The following is a 25441-nucleotide window of genomic DNA, read 5'->3' as shown; positions in this document are numbered from 1 at the left end:
TTAGGCAGCACTTTCCGTGGTGGGAACAGGTGTAGATAAGAGCAGTATTTTTGGGCTTTTGCCGATAGCACAAAATGAGCAGAAACTGCTGTCACATCAAAGCAGATGATAGGAAAATCCAAGAAGAGGTCATACAAATGTGAAAAACACTTCCTATCAGGCAGATTGGACTCTCAGGTGTGGATGAAGTCAGAAGCAAGGGGACATCTACTGAGCTACCTCCTGCTGTAAGCTCTTCCTTCAGATACTCCTAGACAACAACCTTCTGTCAGCATAAAAGCAGCTTGGTCAGAATGGGCCCTGCGTGAGGAGGAATGAGGGGAAACAGGACTGCAACAAAGACCCCAGGACAAGGATATCACCTGCCATGGGACAGCAGGCTGAGTGGTTCCCAGGCCGCTCTGCAGGAAGGGCTGTGGTTGACACCATGGCAGGTGCTGCCATTGATACTCATCATTGCTGAGGCCTCACCTCAAGTACTGCTTTGTCTTGGGCCTCTCAATACAAGAAAGACATTGAGGCTCTGGATCTGTATCCAGAGGAGGGCAACAAAGCTGCGAGAGGTCTGAAGCACAAGTCTTATGGGGAGCAGCTGAAGGAACAGGCTGTTCAGTATGGAGAAGAGGAGGCTCAGGGGAGACATTATTGCTCTCTACAAACGCCTGAAAGGAGGTCGTGGTGAGGTGGGGGATCAGACTCTTCTCCCAGGTAACAGTAATAGGAGACAGGCTGCCCAGAGAGGTGGTGGAGTTTGAAAGGTGTTTGAACCATGGGGATGTAGCACTGAGGGATATGGTCAGTGGGCATGGTAGGGATGGGCAGACCATTGGACTTGATGATCTTGGTCTTTTCCATTTTTGTGATTCTGTAATTCTATTCTATGATTCTACAAGCTGCATGTCCACCAGGGTTGTCACCCAGACAGGAAACCAGTGTAAAGGCAGCAGTTGCAAAAGCATTGCTTGTCTTGCCACAACTCGAGGTTTCCAGGTGAAGTGACAGGCTGAAAGGTGACGTGCAGATGTGCATGTGCTGGGTTTTATTCTTGAAAACATAGGAATTCATCCTTCTTCATGAACACTTGCTCTTGATTCTTGGTAGAAATGGGAGCTAGTATCAAGATTTCATATAATTTTTCTGATGCTTGCAAGACGTCATTCCATGTGAGAAAAAGATGTTTTGGACCTTTCCTCTAGGATATGATGCACTTTGCTAATAAACCACTTCGGAGATCCTGGAAAGAATAACGTTCCTGGAAGTGCAAAAAGTAATTTGCTGTGCTTTTTCTTTTGCTGTCCTCAGCCTTTGTGTTTTCGAATGGCACAATGTGACATGTTGCAATTCAGCTGTCATTTTCACATTTGGAGAAGTGGTCAGAATGAAGCAACGAGCCATCGAATATGCTGCTTCTAAGTGACAGATGTTTTGAATGCAGGAGGAAGCACGAGGCTGTCTTGGAGGTGCTGACTTTTGAATCCCAGCTGCAGACAGAAACTTGGCATATTGTCAGCATGTTCAATTTTCAATTTCACGGGACATTTCTTTTGGTGTTACCAGTGGATTTTGTTTTACCTTCATGTCTCCTTTTTGTTAACGCTGCAGGAATTACTTCTTGGGTCTCTCTCTCTCTTTAGCAGCTGTCTTACCTGATATCACTGTGTGATTCCTGAGGTGTTTCTGTGGATAGAGACCTGAGTTTGTATGGATATTTGTTTGTGTACATTCACATACAAACGCTGGGTAATTCAGCAGCACAGAAGCCAGCATAGACCAGTATGCTACAGCCCAGCTTTCAGCTCAGGTCAGCTTTTTTTTGCAGAACAGGCAGAACAGGATAATGCCTGGCTGGTGGGCACTGATTGAACGAAGGTCTGCTCTGCACAGCCATGGGAGGAAGGAAGTTGCAGCTCTGTCTGTCTCGCCCAGCAGTAGAACCCAAAACTGGGGCTGGCTTGTGCCCCCTACAAGTATTGAATGAAGACAGTCTGGGGCTGTACAGTCTGCAAAACCCTGCAGCTTTAAGCGTGGAAGCACATTTTTCTCTTACAACCAACCATACGTACCTAAATTGTACCAGAGTTGTGCCTAAAGCACCGTCCTTTGGTGTTTTTTTGCCTTATTTTTCGGAATTCAAAGCATGGTAAGTATAACACTAAGCTATCTTGCCAAAATATGGCCACACCTATTTCAACAGATCAAACTTCAGTCTGATAACTATCTTCCGTTTTAAAGCAAGTTTTAAAATGATAATATGGGAATTTTTTAAGCTAAAGTACCTTTAAAGCGTAGTATGCTAAGTTATTCTAACATCAGGACTGGTAGAGCACTTTCATAAATTGATCAAACTTTGCTGATCTTTCTTTCCTTTGCTCATATAACATAACATAATCCTATTTCTGATTGATCTCAGTGGTAGCCAAGGCTACCATGAGTGCAAAAACTGCTTCTCTGAAGTCTTCAAGCTCAGTAAGAACAGAGCTCACCAACACACATCTTGCTCAAAATTGATGCTGCCTGCAGTAGAAAAATACGACTTTAAGAGGCTCATTTTAGATCCTTATATATGCACAAACAGAAAATAATTATCTCGCAACATGCAGAGATGTATCTTGCCTAATTCTATCCATTCTGTGGACAAACTGTTATGTTCACTGCTTTCCTAATACTCTTCTAAGACATAAGTAATTCCCCACTCAACAGCCTACAGCTTGACTTTTAGTTTTTAAAGCTGGATGTTTATTAAGATCCCAGATTCATCTGTTTGTTGTGAAATCCAGGTGGGGAAAAAAAAACCACCAAATAATTCTTGATATTTCGCATGATAATTCTGAGACTCAAGGTAAAGAGGCCTAATCTCATTAGCTATGCAAGACATGTAAACACCTGTCTCCAGAAATAATGACTTCATTACAGTGTTGATTTTCTGTGGGTTGAAGCCTGCTTTAGTGGAAAACTGGGAGCAGTGATCATGTATTTCACCTGCTTATTGTACGTTGTAGGAGAGCCCAGAGGCACAATAAGAAATACATTTGGTAAGAGACTTACATACAAGAAATCAGTAATTTAATGCATTAATCACTGGAGTGCAGTTATAGGCCTTAATTTAGAAAGCATTAGTCATTTGCCATAGATAACCTTCTGTGGCTTAAATTTCATAGTTCGAGTTCTTTATAGCTGGCAAACATCGTTTGCACAAGCAGCACACGCAAGGGCCTGTTCTCTAGCTGGAAGCACATTTTTTCAGTATTAAATCCACTCCATTAAATACAAGGGAGAGCATGTGTTTGGATCTTATTTCAGTAAAGATTATATCCTGGTTGCATTTTAAGGGAGCTTATAAAGATTGTAGATTATTAATATATTTTATGAGCACATTGAAAATGGAGTGGTATGCACTGGAAATGTTACAAGCACAAGTATAGGAGACATCATAGCTGGTAATAAAATGTTGCAGTAAACACCCTATTAACCTGTTGAAGTCTTTACCAAAATATGAAACAAATGACTGTTTGTTACAAAAACTCCTAACACTTATATTGGCCTTTTAGAACTGAACTTTCATATAAGATGTGTTCTTGAAATTACTAATATCCTTAAAATTAAGCACAGCAGTGTTTAAGTTCAAGAGGCTGCAAATATTGAGGACATGGTAAAAATCTGAGAGCGATTGCTTGTAATTTTCGGTGTTTTGATGCACACAGTAGAGAGAATATCTTTTCTTCTCCTTTTTTCCTAACCCCATATGGTGACTGGGATCCCAGTCAGAGCTTAGCAGTGTCTGACTGAAGCTCAGTAGAACCTCAGGCAGTGGCACCTGGAGGTGAGCCTGCTTGCTGGGTATCTCACTCACCACATGTATGTCCTGCATAATGCAAAGGGGAGCTGGGAGCACCTCTTCTTTGCACAGACACAGTACAGGAAGACAGCTTTGGTTTTAATTTCCATCACTGCTTGCAAATGACAACAGCACGAGATGGTTGTGTAGGTGTTCTTTTTGTAGTCAAAACACAACATGCTCTGCATCATTTGGAATTACATTGTTTCCTCTGTGCAAGAAGGCATTTAAAGGTGTCAGCACAGTGCTGTGGAAAATGTGATGTGTGTATGTCAGGGGCAGTATGAGAAAGAAACAGGCTGCTTAACAGACCACGGAGCTGTTTCATTTCTTTCAGGAGCTGAGTATGTCAGCATCTTTGATAGAGCCCTGTGAATTATGTATTTTAAACTCAGAGGTTTTTAATAATTGAAAAGAAAGGATTTAATTCAGAACCAAGATTTCACTTGTAATAATAACCTGTGAGCTTAGTTTAGAGAGATCAAACTCAATGCACCCAACTGAAAAAGTTCCAGGTTGGACTTCCAACCTTTCACAAAAGCCATTCCTGTAATGGTATAGTTAGCAAGCAGCAGTGAATGCTGCATCACCCTGAGATGAGCCTCTGTGCTGAAACGTACCAAATATTTTAAATAAAAGACACTCAAAACCTAAAGCTAGGAAAGGATTCCTGCTTCCCTGCTGCTGCAGGCACTTACAAAGTTTTTATCGTAGTCTGAAACCAGCTAAGGTGTCACCTAAGTTCTCTCTGGGTTCCAGGCTTGCTTTGGTAACTTCAAAATAAAACATCTCAGCCTTTTATGAATGTGGATGAACAGTTAGAGGCCTATGTTAACAGAATACAAAACAAACAAACAAAGAACCCACAATACTTGCATGTTTCCCACTTGTATCAACAAGCTACAATAAAGGAATGGAAACTGAAGTATCCATATAGGATACTTCCACAGGGTGAGATATGTGCAAATTGGGGTCAAACATCTATATTCTGTTGCTGAGTGTTACCGTCACCACCTGCAAAGGGGTGACAGACTGGGTGAACATGAGACTTGCTACATCCTTACTGTCTTCCCCAGTTTATTACTGTGGTAGAGATCACTCCTGAATATATTCTGAACTTCAAATATCCAGTTCCATCTCTTCTATTGCAAATGGGAAAAACAGGACCAAATAGAAAAACAGGATTATACTACTTGGGCTTAAGTATCACAACCACTTCCTCAAGCTGCAAATTTGCACAGAACAAACACTTTTTAATAACCAAAGTGATCTGAAAGAATTTTGTAGGACTTTTCCTAAGCTATTTTATTTGGCTTTATCTAATTCCCCGTGTTCCATCTAAATGCAGTATTCCAAACTTAGCACAATTAATCTCTAGCTACACAAGTAGTGTTACTGTGGCTCTGGAACTTTTCCTTCAGCGCCTGAATGTCTTGCAGTGTTCCTCCTGATTTAACATGAGTGGATCACTGAAGAGTTGCACTGATACCATCAAAATACGTGCATGTACTGTTAGTTACAATACCTAAAAGAGAACTGACAAAAATATCAGTAATTCACAGTACAAAAGCCAGGTTAGCATGAGGACAGGCACCTTGCTGCCATCTCTGGCCCAATCAATTCCACGTAAAGCGAAAGAGTTTCAGCTGGAATAGAGAACTTCCCAGTGAGATCTCCTCATGGTCTGGTGGGACATCAGAGACAGAAGCAGAGGTCAGATCCTAATATGAGAAAAGAGGCTTTGGAAGGAGTGATCTGGAGGAGCAGGAGAGGAGTGCTACAACTGCTGGAAATTAGGTGTAATGGCTGTCTTAGGCAGTTGGCTCCATAAGGTTTAGAGTTCTTCAACCTCAGCAGAGTACAGACTCATTTCATGGGTGACTCTCAGGACACAGCCCTCATTCTGCTAGGCATCTCCAGCTGTCCTGATTAGTGATGCTTTGGTTAACACAGCATACCCTGTAGATCTAACATTTTAGGAAACTCTTCTATGCAATGTAAATGAATCCCCAGCTCACAGCTGTGGCTATGGCCAAGCAGCACAGTGCTAAAAGGTTATCTGGCCAATGCAAAAGCTCTTTTACAAAAACGTTTCCCAGAAGATTAGAGCAAAATTTTAAAATAAAAATTACCCTGTACTCATATTTTAAATGCCTTTTGATTCCTGGATACTGTATTCTTCTATAAGAGTCACTGTACCAGGTAAATAAATCAGTAGATACAGAACAACCATTCGGCTTCAGTTTCTTGGGCCACCAGCTCAAAAAAGATGGGGAGCTTTTGGAATGGGTCCAGAGAAGGCTATAAAGCTGCTCAGAGGGCTGGAGTACTTCTCCTATGAAAATGGGCTGAAGGAACGGGTCTTGTTCAGACTGGAGAAGAGAGGGCTCTGGGGAGACCTCGCTGTGTCTTTAAAGAGAGCTTACAAGAAGAAGAGGAATCAACTTTTTACATGGTCTGACAGCGAGAGAACAGAGGGAATGGCTTTAAGCTGTGTACAATCACTGACTATACAGATGGTATAGTATATCCAGTAATTTGTCTAATGTAATTATGATACTGGAGTAAGGAAAAGAAAACACTCACCCAAACCTGGGCTTGCATAATAAACTCCAGTGGAGTGGCTCTCCAGAAAAGACCCTTCCCCAGTGGCAGTCAGTTCTTAAATGGGTCTAGGAGAGTTGGAGCTAGCCTCTACCCCTTCCTGAAGCACAGTTGAATTGCCTTCACCTGTGCTCCCAGGGCTGACTCAGTGCTTGCCTCAGGTGATCAATCAGAGGCTGTGATTCAGCAGCCCCACACACTCCACCCCTTCACAGCATGAACCAAACTACAGGGTGAGCTTTTCCTAATACAGAGATCCGATATACCACGCTTATACAATTTCATCGCAACGCATGTTGGTAAAATTTAAGATGAGTGATGATCGGTGAACACTGATATTCTTCTATGGGCCAGTGCTCAATGATGTTACTGGAGGCATATAGTCACGAGGTGCAGGTCTGTTCTGTGTTCCATCAGTCCCATGTAGACCAGTACCAGGTGCTGGACATGATCTGATAGCAACACTGGAACACTTTTGATGACATTTCGTTCCTTCCAGTAATCCTCAAAGACTCACAGGGAGTAATACAGACGTTTCAGAGGCACCAGAAGGGGAAGATCTGCCCTCCAGGGCAAGATACAGGCCGTATTTCTATCCTGAGTCAACACTTCCACTTGTACTGGGGCACGTCCTGGCTGCCTGTACCACAACTTCTGGCCGGATGTCTGCGGCTGCATAACGATATCAGGCACCAAAGGAGGTGTCCTGATCTGCCCCAGGGACACGATGGGGGTCCCTTTACCAATGAAAATCGGAATGTTGACCACAGTATCAGTAGGCCATGTACCTATTGCTGGAGGGGCTACTGAGCCTCCTGCCTCCAACAATCTCCCCCAAGGTGCAAGTAGGCCACACCAGTTGGGTCCTACTTGCACCTTCCAGGGCCATTTTATTATACAGGTGCCAGGATCTAAATTCTCAGGGGCAAGGAGCAGAAGATTATTTTCGTTACCAATCTGGGGTCTTACCTGATGATCAGTGCCCGTAATTTGGATCCTAAGCGGGGTGGTCCACATTGTCTGCAGCATCCTGAGGGCACTGGGTCTGCCGTCTCAGGGTCTTTCATTCAGCTCCCACAGGGTTTCATACAGTCTTTTCGTCCACCCCTGCAGGGACTGAGAGTCTGTCTTCAGGGCAGCCTTAAGAATACCGTTATAACATTTGATGAGGCCTGCCCCTGTTGGATAATACAGCAGGTGGAATCGCCATTCAATTATTTTCATGTTATTTTCTCCTGCCTAGCTTGCCAATTGTACAATCAATAACTATACAGATGGTATAGTATATCCAGTAATTGGTCTGATGTAATTATGATTTTCCTTACTGGAGTAAGGAAAAGAAAACACTTACCCAATCTTGGGTTTGTGTAATAAACTCCAGTGGAGTAGCTCTCCAGAAAAGACCCTTCCCCACTGGCAGTCAGTTCTTAAATGGGTCTAGGAGAAGTGGAGCCAGGCTCCACCCCTTCCTGAAGCACAGTTGAATTGCCTTCACCTGTGCTCCCAGGGCTGACTCAGTGCTCGCTTCAGGTGATCAATCAGAGGTTCAGGCTGTGATTCAGCAGCCCTATACAAACTAATAGAGGGAAGATTTAGGTTAGATGTTAGGAATTCTTTACTGAAAGGGCAGTGTGACCCTGGTCAGGGTGAGAAGTGACAGAGATCATAGAACGGTTTGTGTTGGAAGGGACCTTTAAGATCATCTAGTTCCAACCCCCTGCTATAGGCAGGGACACCTCCATCCAGACCAGGTTGCTCCCAGCCCCACCGGTGCTGGTGTCTCACCATCCTCACAGTAAAGAATTTCTTCCTAACATCTAGTCTAAATCTAACCTCTTCCAGTTTAAAGCCAGTTCCCTTCATCCTGTCACTATGTGCCCTTATAAAAGTCCATCCCCAGCTTTCCTGGGGGTCCCTTCAGATACTGAAAGGCTGCTATCAAGTCCCCTGAAGCTTTTTCCATAGACGTGCCTGTAAGCATGAAAACTCGAGCACCAAGCAGCAAACACCATTCCTACATTGTTCACACCGAGGCGAGTCGATAGGATCACCTAGTACAGATGGTATTGCTCGTTGTACGGCGGCCGGATCCCCACACAGCAGCTGATGGCAGCAAGTCAGTCAGCATCCATGTAACTGCTGCCGTCCTCGCGTTCCACAGGTGTTCCACCGCTGCCCTGGGCACGCGGCAGCGCAACGGCCGCCCCCTGCAGGCATTTGCTAACTGCTGCCGCGTGCCCGCAGCGACCCGTCCCGCCCCGCGCACGCCTTCCATCCGCAGCCAGCGTAACCCCGCGTAGCCCTCCGCCGTGTGTGGGGGAGGAGAGAAGGAAAGCCGCTGCCACGCGTTCCCGGGAGGCTCGGCCGCTTTCCGGCCCGCCGTCTCCGCAGGGGGTCTCGTAGCCGGCCGTGCCGCCCCGGGGCCGGGGAAGGTAAGTGCGGGCGGCGTGAGGCACGGGGTGCGGGGCGGGCCGAGCAGCGGGAGGGACGGGGCAAAGCGAGGGCCGGGCGTCCCGTGGCCGCGCACCCAAGAATTCCCCTTGCGTCCCGTGTTGCGGACAGCGAGCTGAGCGCTTACCCGTACGTTCTCTTCTCCGGGCGTGATGGTGGGCTTCGTTCTGCAGCGGTGCGGGGAGGAGTGCTGGCGCTGGGTGCACCTGTGGTCCTTCACCTTCCGCTTCCCCGGCAGCCGGGCAGGTCGGAGCAGATGCGGATGCCACGCGCCTGACCCGCTGATGGCCTTTCTGAGGTCCTTTGCAGCCTGTGGTTGTCCAGGCGCCGAGCTGCTCCTTCCCACCTCAGCCTTTCTGCTCTGAGCCGTTAGTTGGTATCCATCCTGCGGGAGATTTTATCACCTGGGTTGCACTTCACCTGTTTTGAAAGCAGTATGTTACCCAGCAGCTCCCCTCTCCCCCTGCCCCTGAGGCTGACAAAGCTACCAGGGGAGCTTCAGGTTGCATATGAGGAAATACTTCTCAGAAAGAGTGGTGGGGCACTGGCATAGTCAAGGTGTAAAATTCCTAAGAGGTATGTAGGCATCCAAGGCAGGAGTTGACGAGGCCCTGCTCCACTTGCCTGGTCATCAGAGTTCTCTGTCCCTTTTTTGTCATGCTCAACTGTCTGAGCATGCAACATTTTGTTTTGTGTACTCCTGGCAATGCCTTGGGTCTGCTAAGGCCGAGCAGTCTGCATCTAAATCTGGCTGTATCACATGACTGGTTTGATGTAAGCATACTTCTAGTTCAGAATATGTCTAAATGCAGCTGTAGGTGCTGCTTTGTTTCATGCTGTGATCTGTTACAGTACACCTTTAATTCTGTGACTTACTGCAAGGAGCATCCACCATCTCCCAGGTCATGGGAGAGTTCATCGAGCTTGGCTTTATGCCAGAGGGCAAATGAGACATTGTCTTCCCCCTAATTGGTGACAAGCTTTCGGTTTCTTCCTGAAGCGCTGTTATTGTGCAACAACTTCTAGAAACAAAATGAGTCCTAAGTAATCAGTGCTTCAGCAGTTAGTGGGTATTTGTTGACACAGAAGGGTTTGGCACTGCATTGCACAGGAGCTCACCAGTCACTTCTTGCAGTGACTTTCAGGCAGGCCAGCTGCTTTTCTACCTTCTTCACTTGTTACATCTCCTGTGCACAATGGCTTTTACAGCACAGGCTTACAGGCTTCTTTCACCTATACTTACAAATGTACTTCTCACATGCACCTCCAGTGGCAAGTTAGAACTAACTTAGATTTACTCTAATCCCACTGCAAAGAAATTCACAAATTACCATTTAAATGTCTGAAGAAAAGAGGAGAGCAGGTTTCTAACTTCAATTAAGTTGTCTGTCTCCCTCCTACATTTGCAGCTTATTATGTTTCAATAGTTTTTAAAAACTATTTGTGCAGAAAACATACTTGCAAAAGAAATATTTCTTTGTTGTCTGTTATCGGCACCTGTCCTTATGATCTTTTAATAACTTCCTACTAAATACTCTGCTCAGACTGGGTGCAGGAGTAATGCAGTGACCACCATGTCACTTCAATTCCAGCCAGCCATTCAGTAATATTTGCTGACTTCAGCTACCAACCCTTACTGCTGCTTTCTGCCTGACCACCAGTTAATGGCATCACAGTGCTGCCTAGCTTTATTAAAAGATAGGCTTTGTAGGCAAGGCTGTACCAAATTCTGCCTCTGGCCCTAGGAGTTGTGCTCTGGATGCCTTTCTCCACTCCCTCCTCAGGATTTTATGTTAAATCTCTGAGCATTGGCCTCTCCTAAGCTAAAAGTGCAACCTCCAACCTAGCTGTCATTCTTAATATTTACTTCTTACGGTCTTCTTTGATCTTCTTGTGATCTGAGAGTGTTAAACCTGGCTGTTTCTAATTACTGCAGAAGCACAAAAAAAGGGCCTTTTTGTCCCTGGGCTAAACTCACTTTGTGAAAAACACAGTCCAAAACAATAGCTACTTGTCTTTCCCAGAGCATCTTCTAATCTAGACCAGGTAGGTAATGCATATTAATTTTCAAAGAAAAAGAAACCAACACAGATTCAGCAAGAACACCTGTGTGTGGATGGTTTATGCAGCTTTGAGTAGGTGCTCTCACTGGGAAACAATCATAGCAGTGAGTTGGAAAAAATCTTTGCTGTCCTCAATGAAGCCTTGAGAAGTTCCTTTCCTCATGGCTTGGAAGAGTACTAGAAACCCTTCTCAAGCCTAGTTGAGTCTCTCTCAGCCTTCATCATCCCCTAATCAGAGAGAGCAGGGCTGCCTGGGGCTGGCAGACAAACCAAGTGGGGTCACTAGCCCAGCAGAAAAGCAAGCTGGTGCTGTTCAGGAGGGAGATGCTCAAAGCAGTGTCAGGGGCTGGACTCAGGGGCTACAGCACTTTCTCTGTGCCTGGATCTGTTTTGGGTGTCTCCCTCCCAAGCAACACCAGCCTGCTTTTTGTCTATACGCTCACATTTGTTTCCCTGTCCTTCTGGAGACCACATTGTTTTACAAGAGCTGTAATAACAGAAGAGTAGAGGAATCATGGTTTTTGAAGTGTGCATGTCTGCATCTCACCATATGATCTTAAGGCATATAAAAATGAATCTAAGTGATGAACAGGAACTAGATAATTACATCCAATATATAGCTTCTCATTACCCAAATCAGTGGCTTTTTTTTATGACACCTGTGCTCTGTCAGGTCACGTAATGCCTTACTGCTTTAGGTCTCCCATCTGTGAAAGGAACTGCCTCACCACTCACCTGCCTTATAGCACACTTTCTGATTCCAAGATGGAAAATGCTGTATTTGGATTATGCATCCTAGCAGCTTAAGGGAGAGGCTGAGGAGGTTGGAAGGGCACATTCATTAATCATTTGATTTTTATTTTTTTTTCTTTTTTAATTTAGATTGTAATTGGCTAGAGGGGCCCCACATGAACAGTTTGTTTACACTGCACAACTTTTTACAAGCCCAAATGCATATATTCTGATGGCTTAGAGCCAGGCAAAAAGCATGGAGCCTTATTTTTGTTTCAGTAAGTCGATTTGATCTAATAGGACAACAGCAATGATACCTATTCTCACAATAGCATATTCTCACTGCCCTTTATGTGGCTGGCCTTACTGTGTGTGATGTATCTTTTAAGATCTCTGTTGTGGCCTAGATAAATGTTATAAACAAACTCCTTGTCAGCTGGCTTACTGTTAGATTAAAAGAAAGAGGGTACTTTTTGAAGGTCTTTGTTTTTTTTTTTTTCCTAAGAAATTTTACCAAATATCAAATACTGCCTTTCAGTCAGTGTGTATAACCAGTCCCTTGGATAGATGTCCATAAGTGATACCACGAGTGAAAAAAAACCTATAACATTTTAGATAAGGGTACTTTCCTTGATCTGCACTTCCTCCAAGAAGTAAAAATGACTCGCTGTTCTTTAAGAATCAGGATGTGGCTGTGGATATACAGACATAACAGGAAAGGAAGGCTCCTTCATTTGAGTGGCAGTAAGGGACCCCAGAATTGATGAATGAGAAAAACACATTAATCTAATCAGGTGAATTTCGATAGAATTTGGACAGCCAAGTCCTCAAAATCTGATCCATATGCCCTTCCTTCAGCCATCGGCCTACACAGCCCCACCTTGTTCTTCTGCTGCTCCCAGTATGTGCAAACCATTGCACAGAACAGCCCAGGGTGAGGAGCCCTGCACATCAGTTGCATCCTCTGGGGAACCTGCATGGAACATCTCTGACAGAGCTGCAGCTCTAAATCAAGAGCAGAGCACACCGTTCATGGACATTTTATTTCAAACTGAGCATGGAAAGGGGAGACCTCTGATACCATGACCCAGTTAGACCATTAAGGAAGCAGAGTATCTTAACCTTCCTCAGTTTAAGAAGCTTCAGGCTGTATCTAAAGACACTGCTTTAACCACAAGGCTGTAAGCAAGTATGTATGTGAGGTAACAATGTTGTATTTCTCCTACTGAGGCTTGGCTATTGAGCAAACAACAATCCAAGAGCTGTAAGAGCTCTTCTGGAAGATTATAAACTCCTGGAATTACAATAATGGTTGCTTAATTTTGGTTTGTTGAATTAAAAAAGCTAGTTTTAGCTTCAACTTCAGAGCTGAGTATTGAGTACAGGATTAGCACCTGCTGTTCCTGTCTTCTTCATTTTGTCCATACGTGCTTCCTTGGCATAATGTTGCATTCAATCAGTATTTCCTTTGTTCTGCAAAACTGGAAAGCTGCGGGAAACTCTTTCCCAGTTCTTTCAGTGTCTCCTTCCACTTAGATGTATCATTTTCCAAGGTTTGGAGGCTGATGTCCTGTAACTCATGTCAGCAATGTTGGATGCCATGGAGAGAGAAGCAGTGTGTGTCGGAAAAAAAACCCTACTAAGACTGTAAATAATTCAAGTGGAATTTAGAAGCTCCATCTGGGCACGACCCTCAGTTCATTGTACCACAGGTCTGGTGAAGACAGAAGAGGGACAGAAGTTAGAAAGAATGCATTATATCTAAAAATCAGAAATGTAACATTTGAAATGATATGATTATCTACACAGAAACATCTCTTGATGATTGGATTTGAAATCAGAGGATTAAATCAAATCTTAGATTTTGACAGAAAGCAGAGGTATGGCTCCACTCTGTCTAGAAACTTATTCATAGAATCTGTTGCAAACTCTGCAGTTGTGGTTAAAGAAATATAAAACAATTTCTATTCAGTTGGCCTGGCTCTGGATATGTACATACAGAACTTGGATTAAGTGTATTTTGTAGACATTCGCAAGCAAAACTGGAGAGTGATGGTGAAATCAGTGCACAGATTAATTTTATGTTAAATCACTGATTTTTTCAATACAAAGACATCTCATCATGGATGAAAAATCAAAACAGAAAATTAAATGGTCTTTGTCTCTGCTGGGTATGGAGGGAAAGAAGAGTACTGGCCTCTACGTATTAATTTTACAGGCAAGAAATACATGCTGACATTGTTTGAACCTACATTTTTCTTCTCTTTCCCTTGGGAGCTTTTGTGGTGCCTGTGTCAGCTAGCAGCATTTCATAAAAAAACATCAGGATAACAGCAAGTGAGATCTTACATCCTGCTTTCAAGATTGCAAGACCTTTAGATATGAAGTTAAAGGAAAAGAATGCCTTCCCAGCTGGCAGTAGGATTCAGGTTCATTCCCTCTACAGACTTGCAGCAATTATAGGTGAGATTCTCAGGCACTTATCAAAAGCAGTTGGTACCATTGCACACCACTCATCTGTGATTCAGTGACCTACAGAAAATGGCCTGGATGGTTTTGGTGAAAGTTTACACGAGCATCACCTAGGAAAATTCTTCACGGGAAGCTACTATGGTCACTACAATAAGTTACTGATAAAAATCTTTAACAATCTACTAATAAATCTAATAATTGTATCAGAGTGATCTTCTCTAGAGCCTGTCCAGATAGCCAGCACCTCTGCTGCTTCATTCTTCTTTGTGACTCTCCAGGGGACAGTTAACTCCTTTCTGGCTCATATATATTACAAAGGTCACAGTCTCAGTCCCCCTACCTCTTTTGTAGTAATGAAGAAGACTTACAATACTATATAGTTTGCTACTTAGAATGCAGCCTTTCAACAGTGCCTGCTAGGTAAAAAAATAAAAAATAAAAAAAATAGGGGAGTAGAAAAGACAATTATTTTCTATTACTAGGGATAATTCCTCTCAGACGCAGTTAAAGTCTCTTAACAGAGTTTTGGTACTCTGTTAAGAGTTAGGTTCTGTGGGACTGTGTCAAAGTTTATGAGACTTGATTGTACTGTACTAATCTATTAGTAATTCCTATTTAGCAGTCTGTTAAAAATGGCTTGGACTTCTGTTTGGTGTTTGAAATGTGAGTATCAGATTGTTTTCTATTGATATACTTCTTCATTTCCTCAGTCTGTGCCCCTTACACAATAGCAATAAGCATAAAAGATTTTAGTTCAAGACCTAAATTCTGCATAGAATTCTGTTCTTGCACGTTAAAGGAGCAGTGCATCTAAATCTTAACAATTAATGGGATTTACCTCCTTTAAATTACCAGCTTAAAGCCCAACTCTTTTTCCTTTCTGAAACAGGCATACCTTGTAGCTGTTTGGTGGCCATCAGAGGGTTTGGTTCCACCAGGATTTACACTTTGTGGTTTTTAAGCAGACTGTGCTGGAGGTCACCAAAAACTTTACACTGAGTTGTCAGTCAGTAAATCATTTCAATGAATGTTGTTTAAAAAAGAGAGACAGATGGCTGCAGTCTTAATTAACTGTGGTGGTGGTGTTTTTTCTACCTACAGTACAGAAACAACTACTTTGGTGCTAATAATTCACTCTACTCTACATCATGCTCAGTAAAAAAGACTTGCCTTGTTTTGGAGAGGTTTTTGCCTGAGAGAGAGAGAGAGAGACAGATGACAAAATGCATGGAAAATCCAGAGTAGGAATAAATTAATAAATGGATTAATCAATGAGTACATAAATTATGGTATGTACCTCATTGTATAGCTTAACAATTTACGGTTCAGCAAATGTAGTTTTTTATATCTTGCAGTAGTTACATCTTAAGATGTATAGCAGTAGGGTTACTTTTCACGTCTTGGGAACTCATGTCTCTTTGGGACCCATATTTTGAGCAATCAGACAATCAGATGATACCTCGTAGACTTCAAAGAAAGCAATCTGGGATTTATCCTAATGTCATTTTTAGCATGCCAGTAGTCGTTCATACTACAACTGTTAAAAAGCTGTTATACAACTTATTGCACAGACAGTCAATAGCAGAATTAATCTTAATATTTTAATTTTTTTTCATGCAGATTCACAATGTTACATCAACAGCTAATAACTGTCTTTGGTATATTACTAGCTGGAGATCTATGTGCATCTAAAAGCTGCTATTCAGAAGACCGAGTGTCCATGTATAATTCCTGCAACCTCACAAGTGTTCCACCTGTGCCAAAGGACACCGCAAAGCTTTTTCTAACTTACAACTATATCAGACAAGTGACTGCAACTTCATTTCCACTGCTGGAGGATTTGTTTTTGTTGGAAATTGGAACACAACATGTCTTTCCCCTTTACATAGGAAAAGAAGCTTTCAGGAACCTGCCAAACCTTCGTGTCTTGGACCTGGGGTTCAATAACATTCTTCTGCTGGATCTCGATTCTTTTGCGGGTTTGCAACGTTTGACCATACTCCGTCTGTTTCAGAACAACCTTGGAGATTCCATCCTGGAGCAGCGTTACTTTCAAGATCTGAGCTCATTAGAAGAATTGGATCTTTCAGGAAACCAAATCACAAAACTTCATCCACACCCCTTATTTTATAATCTAACCATCTTGAAAGCTGTGGACCTCAAATTCAACAAGATATCCAACCTGTGTGAAAGTAATCTTACCAGCTTCCAAGGAAAACACTTTTCATTTTTCAGCCTCAGTTCTAACACTTTGTATAAGACGGATAAAATGGTCTGGGCCAAATGCCCAAATCCTTTCAGAAATATTACATTTAACTCACTGGACATTAGTGAGAATGGCTGGAGCACAGAGACAGTCCAGTATTTCTGCACAGCTATTAAGGGGACTCAAATCAATTATTTATCATTTCGCTTTCATACAATGGGCTCAGGATTTGGCTTTAATAACTTAAAAAATCCAGATAAGGATACATTTACAGGACTAGCAAGAAGCGATCTTCGTTTGCTTGATATTTCCAATGGATTCATTTTCTCTCTCAATTCTTTAATCTTTCAAAGCCTTGGTAATCTGGAATTTCTAAACCTTTTCAGAAACAAGGTAAATCAAATTCAAAAGCAAGCATTTTTTGGCTTGGAAAACCTAAAAATTCTCAATCTCTCAAGTAACCTTTTAGGTGAGTTGTACGATTATACTTTTGAGGGGCTACACAGTATAATGTATATTGATTTACAGCAAAATCATATTGGGATGATTGGTCAAAAATCTTTCAGTAACTTGGTAAGTCTGAAAATAATTGATCTCCGAGATAATGCCTTAAAAAAACTCCCTTCCTTTCCACATCTGACTACTGCCTTTTTAGGTGACAATAAGCTGATGTCTGTAGCTCACACAGCAATAGCAGCAACACATATTGAATTAGAGAGAAATTGGCTCGCAAATCTGGGTGACCTGTATGTTCTTTTCCAAGTTCCAGATATGCAGTATCTCTCCTTAAAACAGAATCGCATCTCTTACTGTGAAAAACGTGTTAGTGCTATAGAAAATAACCAGTTGATTTATATGGATCTAGGAGAAAACATGTTACAGCTTGTGTGGGAGAGAGGTTTATGTTTGGATGTGTTCAGGACGCTGTCTAAACTTCAGATTCTATTCCTGAACAACAACTACCTTAGTGCTCTTCCACAGGAGATTTTTAGTGGTCTAACATCTCTAAAAATACTTAATCTAGCCTCTAACCTATTGTCTCACCTCTCTCTTGGGGTTTTTCCACAAAGCCTCGTAAACCTAAACTTGTCTGGAAACCAGCTTTTTTCCCCTCAGCCTGAAGTCTTTATGACTTTGAGTATTCTAGATATAACACATAACAAGTATGTCTGTGACTGTGCTTTAAAAAGCCTACTAGTGTGGCTAAATGAAACCAATGTAACCCTAGCTGGCTCAGAGTCTGACAGGTACTGTGTATACCCACCTGCATTAGCAGGGGTACCACTGTCACTTCTGACATATGATGATTGTGATGAAGATGAACTCCAGCAGACACTCAGGTTCTTAGTATTCATTTTCATTTCGGTCACCCTTCTGATGTTTCTGATGTCAGCCATTATTTTTACTCGCTGCCGGGGGATTTGTTTTGTCTGGTATAAGACCATCACCAAAACTTTGATAGGAAGCCATCCACCAGCAGCAGATACAAGTGAATACATGTATGATGCGTATTTGTGCTACAGCAAAAATGATTTCGAATGGGTCCAGAATTCTTTGCTGAAGCACTTGGATTCACAGTATTTTGATAAGAACAGATTTACTTTGTGCTTTGAGGAACGAGATTTCTTGCCTGGGGAAGAACATATCAACAATATTCGTGATGCTATTTGGAAGAGCAGGAAAACAATTTGTGTTGTTACCAGGCATTTTCTCAAAGATGGGTGGTGTGTAGAAGCCTTTAATTTTGCCCAGAGCAGATACTTCAGTGATTTGAAAGAGGTTCTCATTATGGTAGTAGTTGGGTCACTTTCTCAATATCAACTGATGAAACATAAGCCAATTCGAATTTTTTTACAAAGAAGTCGATATCTGCGTTGGCCTGAAGATTATCAAGATATAGACTGGTTTTTAGATAACCTTTCTTCCCAAATTCTGAAGGAAAAAAAAGTGCAAAGGAGCGTCAGTGGTATAGAGCTGCAAACTGTAGCGACAGTCTCACGCTGACAGTTGATGGGTCTCTAGCTTTCTCAATACTTTTTATTTTAGCTGTGCTATGGGAGGACAAAACAGATCTGCTTTATCCTTTCCTGAAAAAGCAGGTAGAGAGATTCATTTTAAATCCTACTAAACTTGGAAACAACTTGAGAGCTAAGAAAGTGCAATTATTTTATGGACAGTGGCACTTATTTTCAGAAGAATTAAATGAATCGCAAATGCCTCACATTTTGGATGCTCAGCTTCAAACAACTTACTATTGATTTTCAGAGTGTTACATACTTCCAGCTCTCTGTTTCAGTGACAGGAAGATGCCCATTTTTGTTTTTCTGTTTTTTGTTCTTTTCAAAAAGAGACCACTGTACCGTGTGGGAGTGCCTTACAACTTTATGTTTTAAAGTGGTGCTATATAGATTTTGTTTGTTTTCTACTCAGCTAGGCTCAGATTCTCAACTGCAACACACAGCCTTTGAACTTCATTCATTTCTTTCCCCTTTTCAATTCTTCTGCTTGGTGGTGAAGCCACAGTTACTGGGATGCTTCATTTGCTGCTGTTCCAATTGGTCATTTTCTCAGCTGCCTCCCACTGTGCAGAGAGAAGCAGGTATCCCCTTCAGATCTGAAGCAAGCCTGAAAACCAAACAAGAAACTACCTCCATAGCCATAAGTGGCTCCCGGGAAGCTTTCACATTCTATGGATGGAATATATGGATAACTTGTTTGTCTTGTGGGTTGTTCTTGGTATGTCCTGTATCTTGATCAATTAAGATCTTTTTTTTCTGATTCTATTGAAATAGTTTTCTAGAGTCATAAATATCTGGTATGCTCTTTCTTCCTCTTACCTTTCTTTTCTTAGGTATGCGTCTGCAGGGGGACATTCAGGGTCATTTTAATAAAAAGTCTAATCTATCATTGCTGTGGTTTAACAACTGCAGCTCAGCACTGTGCAGCTGCTTGCTCAACCTCACCAAAATAATTCCAGTACTGGCTAGGTAAGTTCTTCTCTGTAGTGAAGATGCAGGAATGGATGGTTTTACAAACTGGTCATGTCTTGACCTGAGCTGCAAACAAAAACTACCATCTTAACTATTTTCATAGAAATAAGAAGGTACAATCCACTTCATGTGAATGCAGCTGTTTGAGTATAGAAGCACTTGTGACTGATTTAATTTACTTTCAATATTCTATTAATACAACTACTACAGTGAAATATTATTTCTGTCTCAATCAGTGTAGGCATCCATGAACAGAAAAGGGCTAAACCTTGTAAAGTTTGCTTGGGGCAGAGGGATTGAAAAAGGGACCAGGCTGTGCTCAGGAAGCCCTGGGTGTCGCTGTTGGCTCAAGTAAAAGCGAGGGTTTCTCTACATTCCTGCCTCTGTCCATTGCAGCCACTGACATTACAGACAAAAGCTGCTGCAGAAGGTCAGAGAAAGAAGCAGCAGTCCCAGCTTTCCAGAGACCCTGCAGGCTGTTAGGAAAGCCATCACTGTGCCTTTCTTTCAGCTCTCTAAAAATGTCAAGCTATTATATTTTTTTACTCTAGCCACTGCAAATACTTAAAGGCATTCTTTGAAGTCAGAGGTTATGTCAGAGAGTACTTAACATTATTAAGCATCACTGACAGGCAGCCAAAGGAGGAATGAATCTGTACAATCAAGATCATGTGCAAGTCTAGACTGTTAGCTGAGGCATCTGCACATGGTGTAAGACATGGCAATTCTAAAAGCATACTTAAATTACATCTGTATGACTTTCACAAAACATTTTTCGTTATAGTAATAGAAAGGCCCTCTCCAGTTTGGGCCTTACTCTGTACTTATAAGACACTCTTATCGTTTCAGATACTTAAAATTTAATTCAGATAACATATGGAGGAACTACTGAATATAAGTAGATATAGTTTGCCAAGATGGTTTAGCCAAGGCTTTGCCATTCTGTTTTAAATCCTTCTCTCTACTGTTTTTGCCATGGGTGGGAGGCAGCTAGATCTAACTTGCATGTACTTCAGACTTTGAACAGATCTGACTTTTTACATAAAAGTAATGAAGACTTTGGATGAAATTTCACCGTGTGCCTCCATCCTTGTATACAATTTTGGAAGTGTAAAGTGATCAAAACTGTAAGGACCAGCTGAGAAAACATCCTTATACCACAGAGGTATCATAAAAATAGAGGAAGCCCAGCCTCAGTCTGCTCTGCAAATTCTGCTCCAAGAGGCTGGCACTTACAGCAGAAGGATTTTTGCAGAAAATGCTATTGAACCCTTCCTGATTGCAGACTGGTTTGCAGGCATATGAATAAATCCAGGGTGAAACTTTAATGAAATCTGAAATAACTTTCTTTTTTATCCTTTGTGAAACCACTCCAAGCCTGAGACTCTGAGAACAAATGCAGTCTTCCCAGTTGGCACAGTCTGTCCTATAGACTAAAAAATTGACTTCAAATAGATCATAGGACTCTGATCACCGCCACCATAGAGTCACCTCTTTTAAATGACAAACCAGAGGAACTGTTGAGAAAGGGCTTATGCAGACTTTATACTGCTCTGCTCAGCAGAAATCGCAAAAGCATCCTGTACAAAAAAGGAGAACATCTATGCTTGATGAATTAGGGCCATAAATTGAGCTCCAACCTCATAACTATTGATCAGATTCCCTTTAGGCTTGCTGGGAACATTACTGCTCTATTAGAATTTTATGGCTCTTCAGTTAAGGATATTCTCATCAGTTTTACTCACCTTCCTCAGCAGAAGACATTAACTTGCTGGAGAGTGTCCAGAATAAGGTGTGAAGTGTGACACTGGCTCTAAAACAAGCTATTAGGATGGAATCTGGTGAATGCATTTGCAGTAGCACCACGGCAAATATTCAGAGGACAGTGACTCTGTGCCACATGGTATCAGCTGAGATACTTGATGGTACGACTTTGCTTCCACCTACACCAACGTGTATTATAAACATTAACCGGTCAAGCAGCCAGTGCAGTTCAAGAGCTACAGTTAGCAAACCTGTCAGGGTCCAAAGTCTACATGGACTCCTACTAAAAGTCAGGGCACTCAGGGCCAGAACCCAGGTTCCACAAACATATTTCTGTGTTGGATAATAAAACTCACCTATAACATGACCACATATAACTTCACATTTTACATGATTTTTATGTCACACACCTCGAGACCAGGGTTCTGCTCCCCTTCCCATCCACACACAGTGGGCTCATCAAAGTGTCATCCACTCACATTTGCTAACCCCAGTTGCTAATGCCTCCTCAGGGAGATGGTTCAGCATGCTGCTAGAGCTACTGCCTTCTTAATTTACACTTACTATCTGTCATTGCTCCCACTCCAGCAGTTATACTATCTCTGTGGTAGCACAGAGAAGACTACAGAGTTCACTCTCTCGAGTGGGACACTTACGCATGTGTTACTCAGAATCATGTTGCCTTTCTTTTTCGTGTGCTACATCATTATCTCAGCTCATTTGCTGACTTCTGGGTCTTTCTCAGCATGACAGCTCTCCTACTTCTTACTGCCAGAGACCATCTGGGCTTCAGATTATTGTATGCCACCTTCTCAATTTCATATGATACTGAATATTTTACAATGGCTTTTAATGTGTTCTCTTCTTGCTAGAACTGTGAATTTCAGCAGTCCAGTTAAATCACAAAGCAAGACCCATACCTGGCAAAGTACTTACAGATGAAGAGCAATATACAACTGAGTGGCAGGAGTGAGTGGTAAAAACACTGCAAATGGAGCAGGAGCAGCACATATGGATCTCTGGGAGATCACCAAAATTAGAAAGGGTATATAAAGCAGCCTAAGCATCTTTTCTTCAAAAGGGCACTTCATGCCATTCCATTTCATTCCAAGTGGAAACTAGAAGCAAGCAAAGGCAAGAGAAGGAAAAAGATTTAATGTCTGAGTCTGCAAACGGGATCAAACAGAATTCTCTCATAAATCAAGTAGATTAAGGAGGACTAGTTCTAGCAATTAGTTGCAAAGTTTCATTGCTCTATACCAAATGCAAGCTTACAGTTGTGTGAAATAAGGCATTCAAAATCAGAAGACTGGTATATTAAAAAAACAAACACAAAAAACAAAAACAAAAACAAACAAACAAAAAAACCCACCCTGACAGATTACAAAACAATGATAAGTGTTTGTTATTTGACTCTGTAAGACCACATCTTTACACTTTGTCTGTGATCATGAGGTGGAAATTAATGCAGTCACAGATATAAGAGCCAGTGTTTTAAGAAATAGTCTAAGTATTTAAATACTTTCACTTAAATAGGAAGTGTGAATAAATTAGTCAGGCTTTGAGTAAGGAAGGAACAACTTTAGGAAGATGGTGAAGACAACACAGGCTGTCTTTCCAAGCCTCCCTAGATGGTTGCCTTCAGCACATATGTAATTCAACTACTGAAAATTTTGTAGTTGTTGTTGATAGATAGGCTCAGCAAAAACAAGGCCTTAAGTGAAATGAAATAACCTGAAGGAGAAATGACAACATTGCAGACTTCCCACACAGACAAATTCACATCAGTAGTCTTTACAAAAGCTCTGCTGGTGACATTTCCACTAGGCTGCATGTCAGCCTTCAGGAAGCTACAAACGCCTTTGCGATGACAAAGATTTTGTTCTGCTTTGGGATACAAGCACTTTTTGCATATGCACATGTTACATGTTTTCTATTTCATCCCTTGTAAAGATGAGCTGAGCATCTTGGTCTTCAATGTCACTGTGCTGCTCCTGGCAGCCATCAAGATTCCATACAGTGGAACAGAACTGCAGATGCTGCTGCACTGGTATTTCCTTCAACAAAACTTACAAGAGCACATTTTGGGAGCTGAGGTTTACCAGAAGGCCACTGTGAGCACAGACACCAACCACAGAGAACACTCCATGCCAAGCACATAATAGAAATGTTAAATTCAGACTTTTTATTCAATCTAGTATCATATCTAGGCACTAATGTTGGGCCAACCAAACTCCTCAGTGATTCTCTCTTGCACAAGGATTGAAAGAGGGTTCTCTTCCCTTTCTAACCTTCCTTACCTTTTGCTTTCTGTGCTGTGTGCATACAGTGTAGCCATTGCCAAAAATAAGTCTACATTTCCTTTCCCAATATGCAAAATTTGGTATATAGATGTGACATGAATTATTTTGTAGAGCAAAGATTATCTATTCATAGCAGACTCTGTTTGCTTCAGATGTGCGGTTTTCCTTCCTTTCAGATAGCCTATTGTTTGTCTTTTCCATTTGTATTAAAAATAAAATCTTTGAAAACTGCAAGTAGGAGAGAAAAATATATTCCTTCTGAAACTAACAATTCTCCAAACAGGAAGGTTAGCTTTTTCCTGTTTAGACATGATGTTCAAAGAAAGGAAGTTGGTATTTTCAATGATAATAATTACATCGTATGTATATATCAGTAATCATCAAAAAAGTCTTCATTCTGTTTAGCATGCCTCTAATGCTACACTGCTGTTTAGAGTATCTTAATCTTTGCCAGTTCACCAGCCTCTTGCAAAAAGAGATTTATGAGCAGTCACTGCGCTTGGTTGATCAGCTGTACACCTGCTATTTGCAAGCTTCCAGAGTATAACAGTGTTATCAGACTGCTTCAAGCCTGCATGGAGAGCAGTGGAGCAAATAGAATCCTCATACAAAACAACAAACTACACTGTTTGTACACTACAATTGCTCATGCTGGAAGCAATTCTCATCATCAGCTTCTTTAATTCCAATCTTAGAGGGCTTTGTGACTCCTTTTTGTTATGTTGTCCCTAGTTCTCTGTTGTCAAGAATTCCCGAACTGCTCTTTTGTTGCAAATGTATTTGTACCCATTCAGGAAAGGACCATCCTGTGCTGTGAGTCACACATGGCAGGAATAGGTATGCTACGAATAAGAGCTAGGAAAAACCTGCAAACCATTTACCTGGATAAATCCACCACACTGATTACCCAGGGTTCTGTGAAAGCTCATGGAGCCATTAAAGCTCTTTCTCTGAAATCTGGACTATGCCTCTCCTGCCAGAGGCCTGACTTGGTAAGAAGATGCCAGCTCAGCCTTTAGCTGTAGCAGCCAGTGCTGCCTCCAGCACAGCCCACACCACAAGGAGAAATACAAGCTCCTGTGGAGCAAAGAGGAATCCACAACACATGGTACCTTTACCAAGATCCCTTGGTACTCTTCAAGGACACACCAGCAAGAACAAGGAATGTGTGGCAGATCAATAAAAAGCAAGCTGAGTTTCACATATTTCTGGCTTTACAGTTCCTCACCAGGAGCAGTGAGGATTCTGATTTCATAGAATCACTAAGGTTAGAAGAGATCACTAAGATCATCTAGTCCAACTGTCAACCCATCACTACCATGCCTGCCCACTAATTTGATGGAAAGCAGATAAAGCAGATTCTAGTTGGTAAAGATAGAATTTAAAAAGCAAAGAATTTCTTTTCTCTCTTTTTTTTTTCTTCTGAAACCTGAGACAGGCTTTAAAAACGCCTGGTTAGCCTTCTGCCCCATTTCCCATTTCTACACAGTTCTCCTTGCCTGGGTCCTGGCTGAAGATGGAAACAAATCACCTCATGAAAGGAAAGACAGGTAGAAGAACTGCAGAAGATCTGTAGTCTGATCTGAAAGCTGAAGAACCCAGCTAAGCAAAAGCAGAACAATAACAGCTAGAAGAAAACTGGATCTGAAGCTTGTGGTAGTTTCTAAGGTAAAGAAAGCAGTGGGCTGCATTACTACAGAGGGCACATTCCCTACCAGCTCCCCATCTGCTCATACTGCAGATACAAGGACTATATGAAAGGTAGAGAATGGTATGGGAAACTGATAGCCTGAAATGAAGGTGACTAATTCAACACTGAATGAATCTTGGACAGATCACTGTCTTCACTGCCACATTTACTCATCTTTTTCATGGGGAGTCTAGCAAATCCATCTATCTTCAGAGGGCTGCAATGGTAAATACATGCAAAATGGTCAGGCTTTTCAATCCCATGATGACAGATGAGAGAGTAACTTTTTAAAACATTTACTTCCTATTAAGAGAGCTCTGTCTGTCTGTCC

At 42.0% G+C, this 25441-nt stretch overlaps 1 protein-coding gene and 1 long non-coding RNA gene across 2 annotated transcripts; one reads left to right on the top strand and one right to left on the bottom strand.

The window, feature by feature from the left end:
* Positions 1-872: 872 nt before the first annotated feature.
* Positions 873-9091, bottom strand: LOC122162131. Its single transcript, XR_006169433.1, has 3 exons — positions 9018-9091; positions 7409-7617; positions 873-1677 (listed from the first exon to the last, which is right to left on the bottom strand). It is a non-coding gene; the product is annotated as an uncharacterized LOC122162131 (long non-coding RNA).
* On the top strand, positions 8802-25441 carry TLR5 (toll like receptor 5). The gene is made up of 2 exons (XM_042822136.1): positions 8802-8871; positions 15778-25441. The coding sequence occupies exon 2, from the start codon at positions 15785-15787 to the stop codon at positions 18365-18367; it is 2583 nt and encodes an 860-aa protein (XP_042678070.1). The 5' UTR covers positions 8802-8871; positions 15778-15784; the 3' UTR covers positions 18368-25441.

The sequence above is a fragment of the Centrocercus urophasianus genome, unplaced genomic scaffold (assembly GCF_019232065.1).
Source record: "Centrocercus urophasianus isolate 14NV4802_14NV808 unplaced genomic scaffold, USGS_Curo_1.0 seq_10, whole genome shotgun sequence".
NCBI classification, from domain to species: Eukaryota; Metazoa; Chordata; class Aves; order Galliformes; family Phasianidae; genus Centrocercus; species Centrocercus urophasianus.
This window is presented reverse-complemented; position numbering and strand designations above follow the sequence as displayed.

What these genes read in the sequence shown, in the direction of transcription:
- TLR5 (XM_042822136.1), top strand. Translation starts at nt 15,785, where the DNA reads ATGTTACATCAACAGCTAATAACTGTCTTTGGTATATTACTAGCTGGA.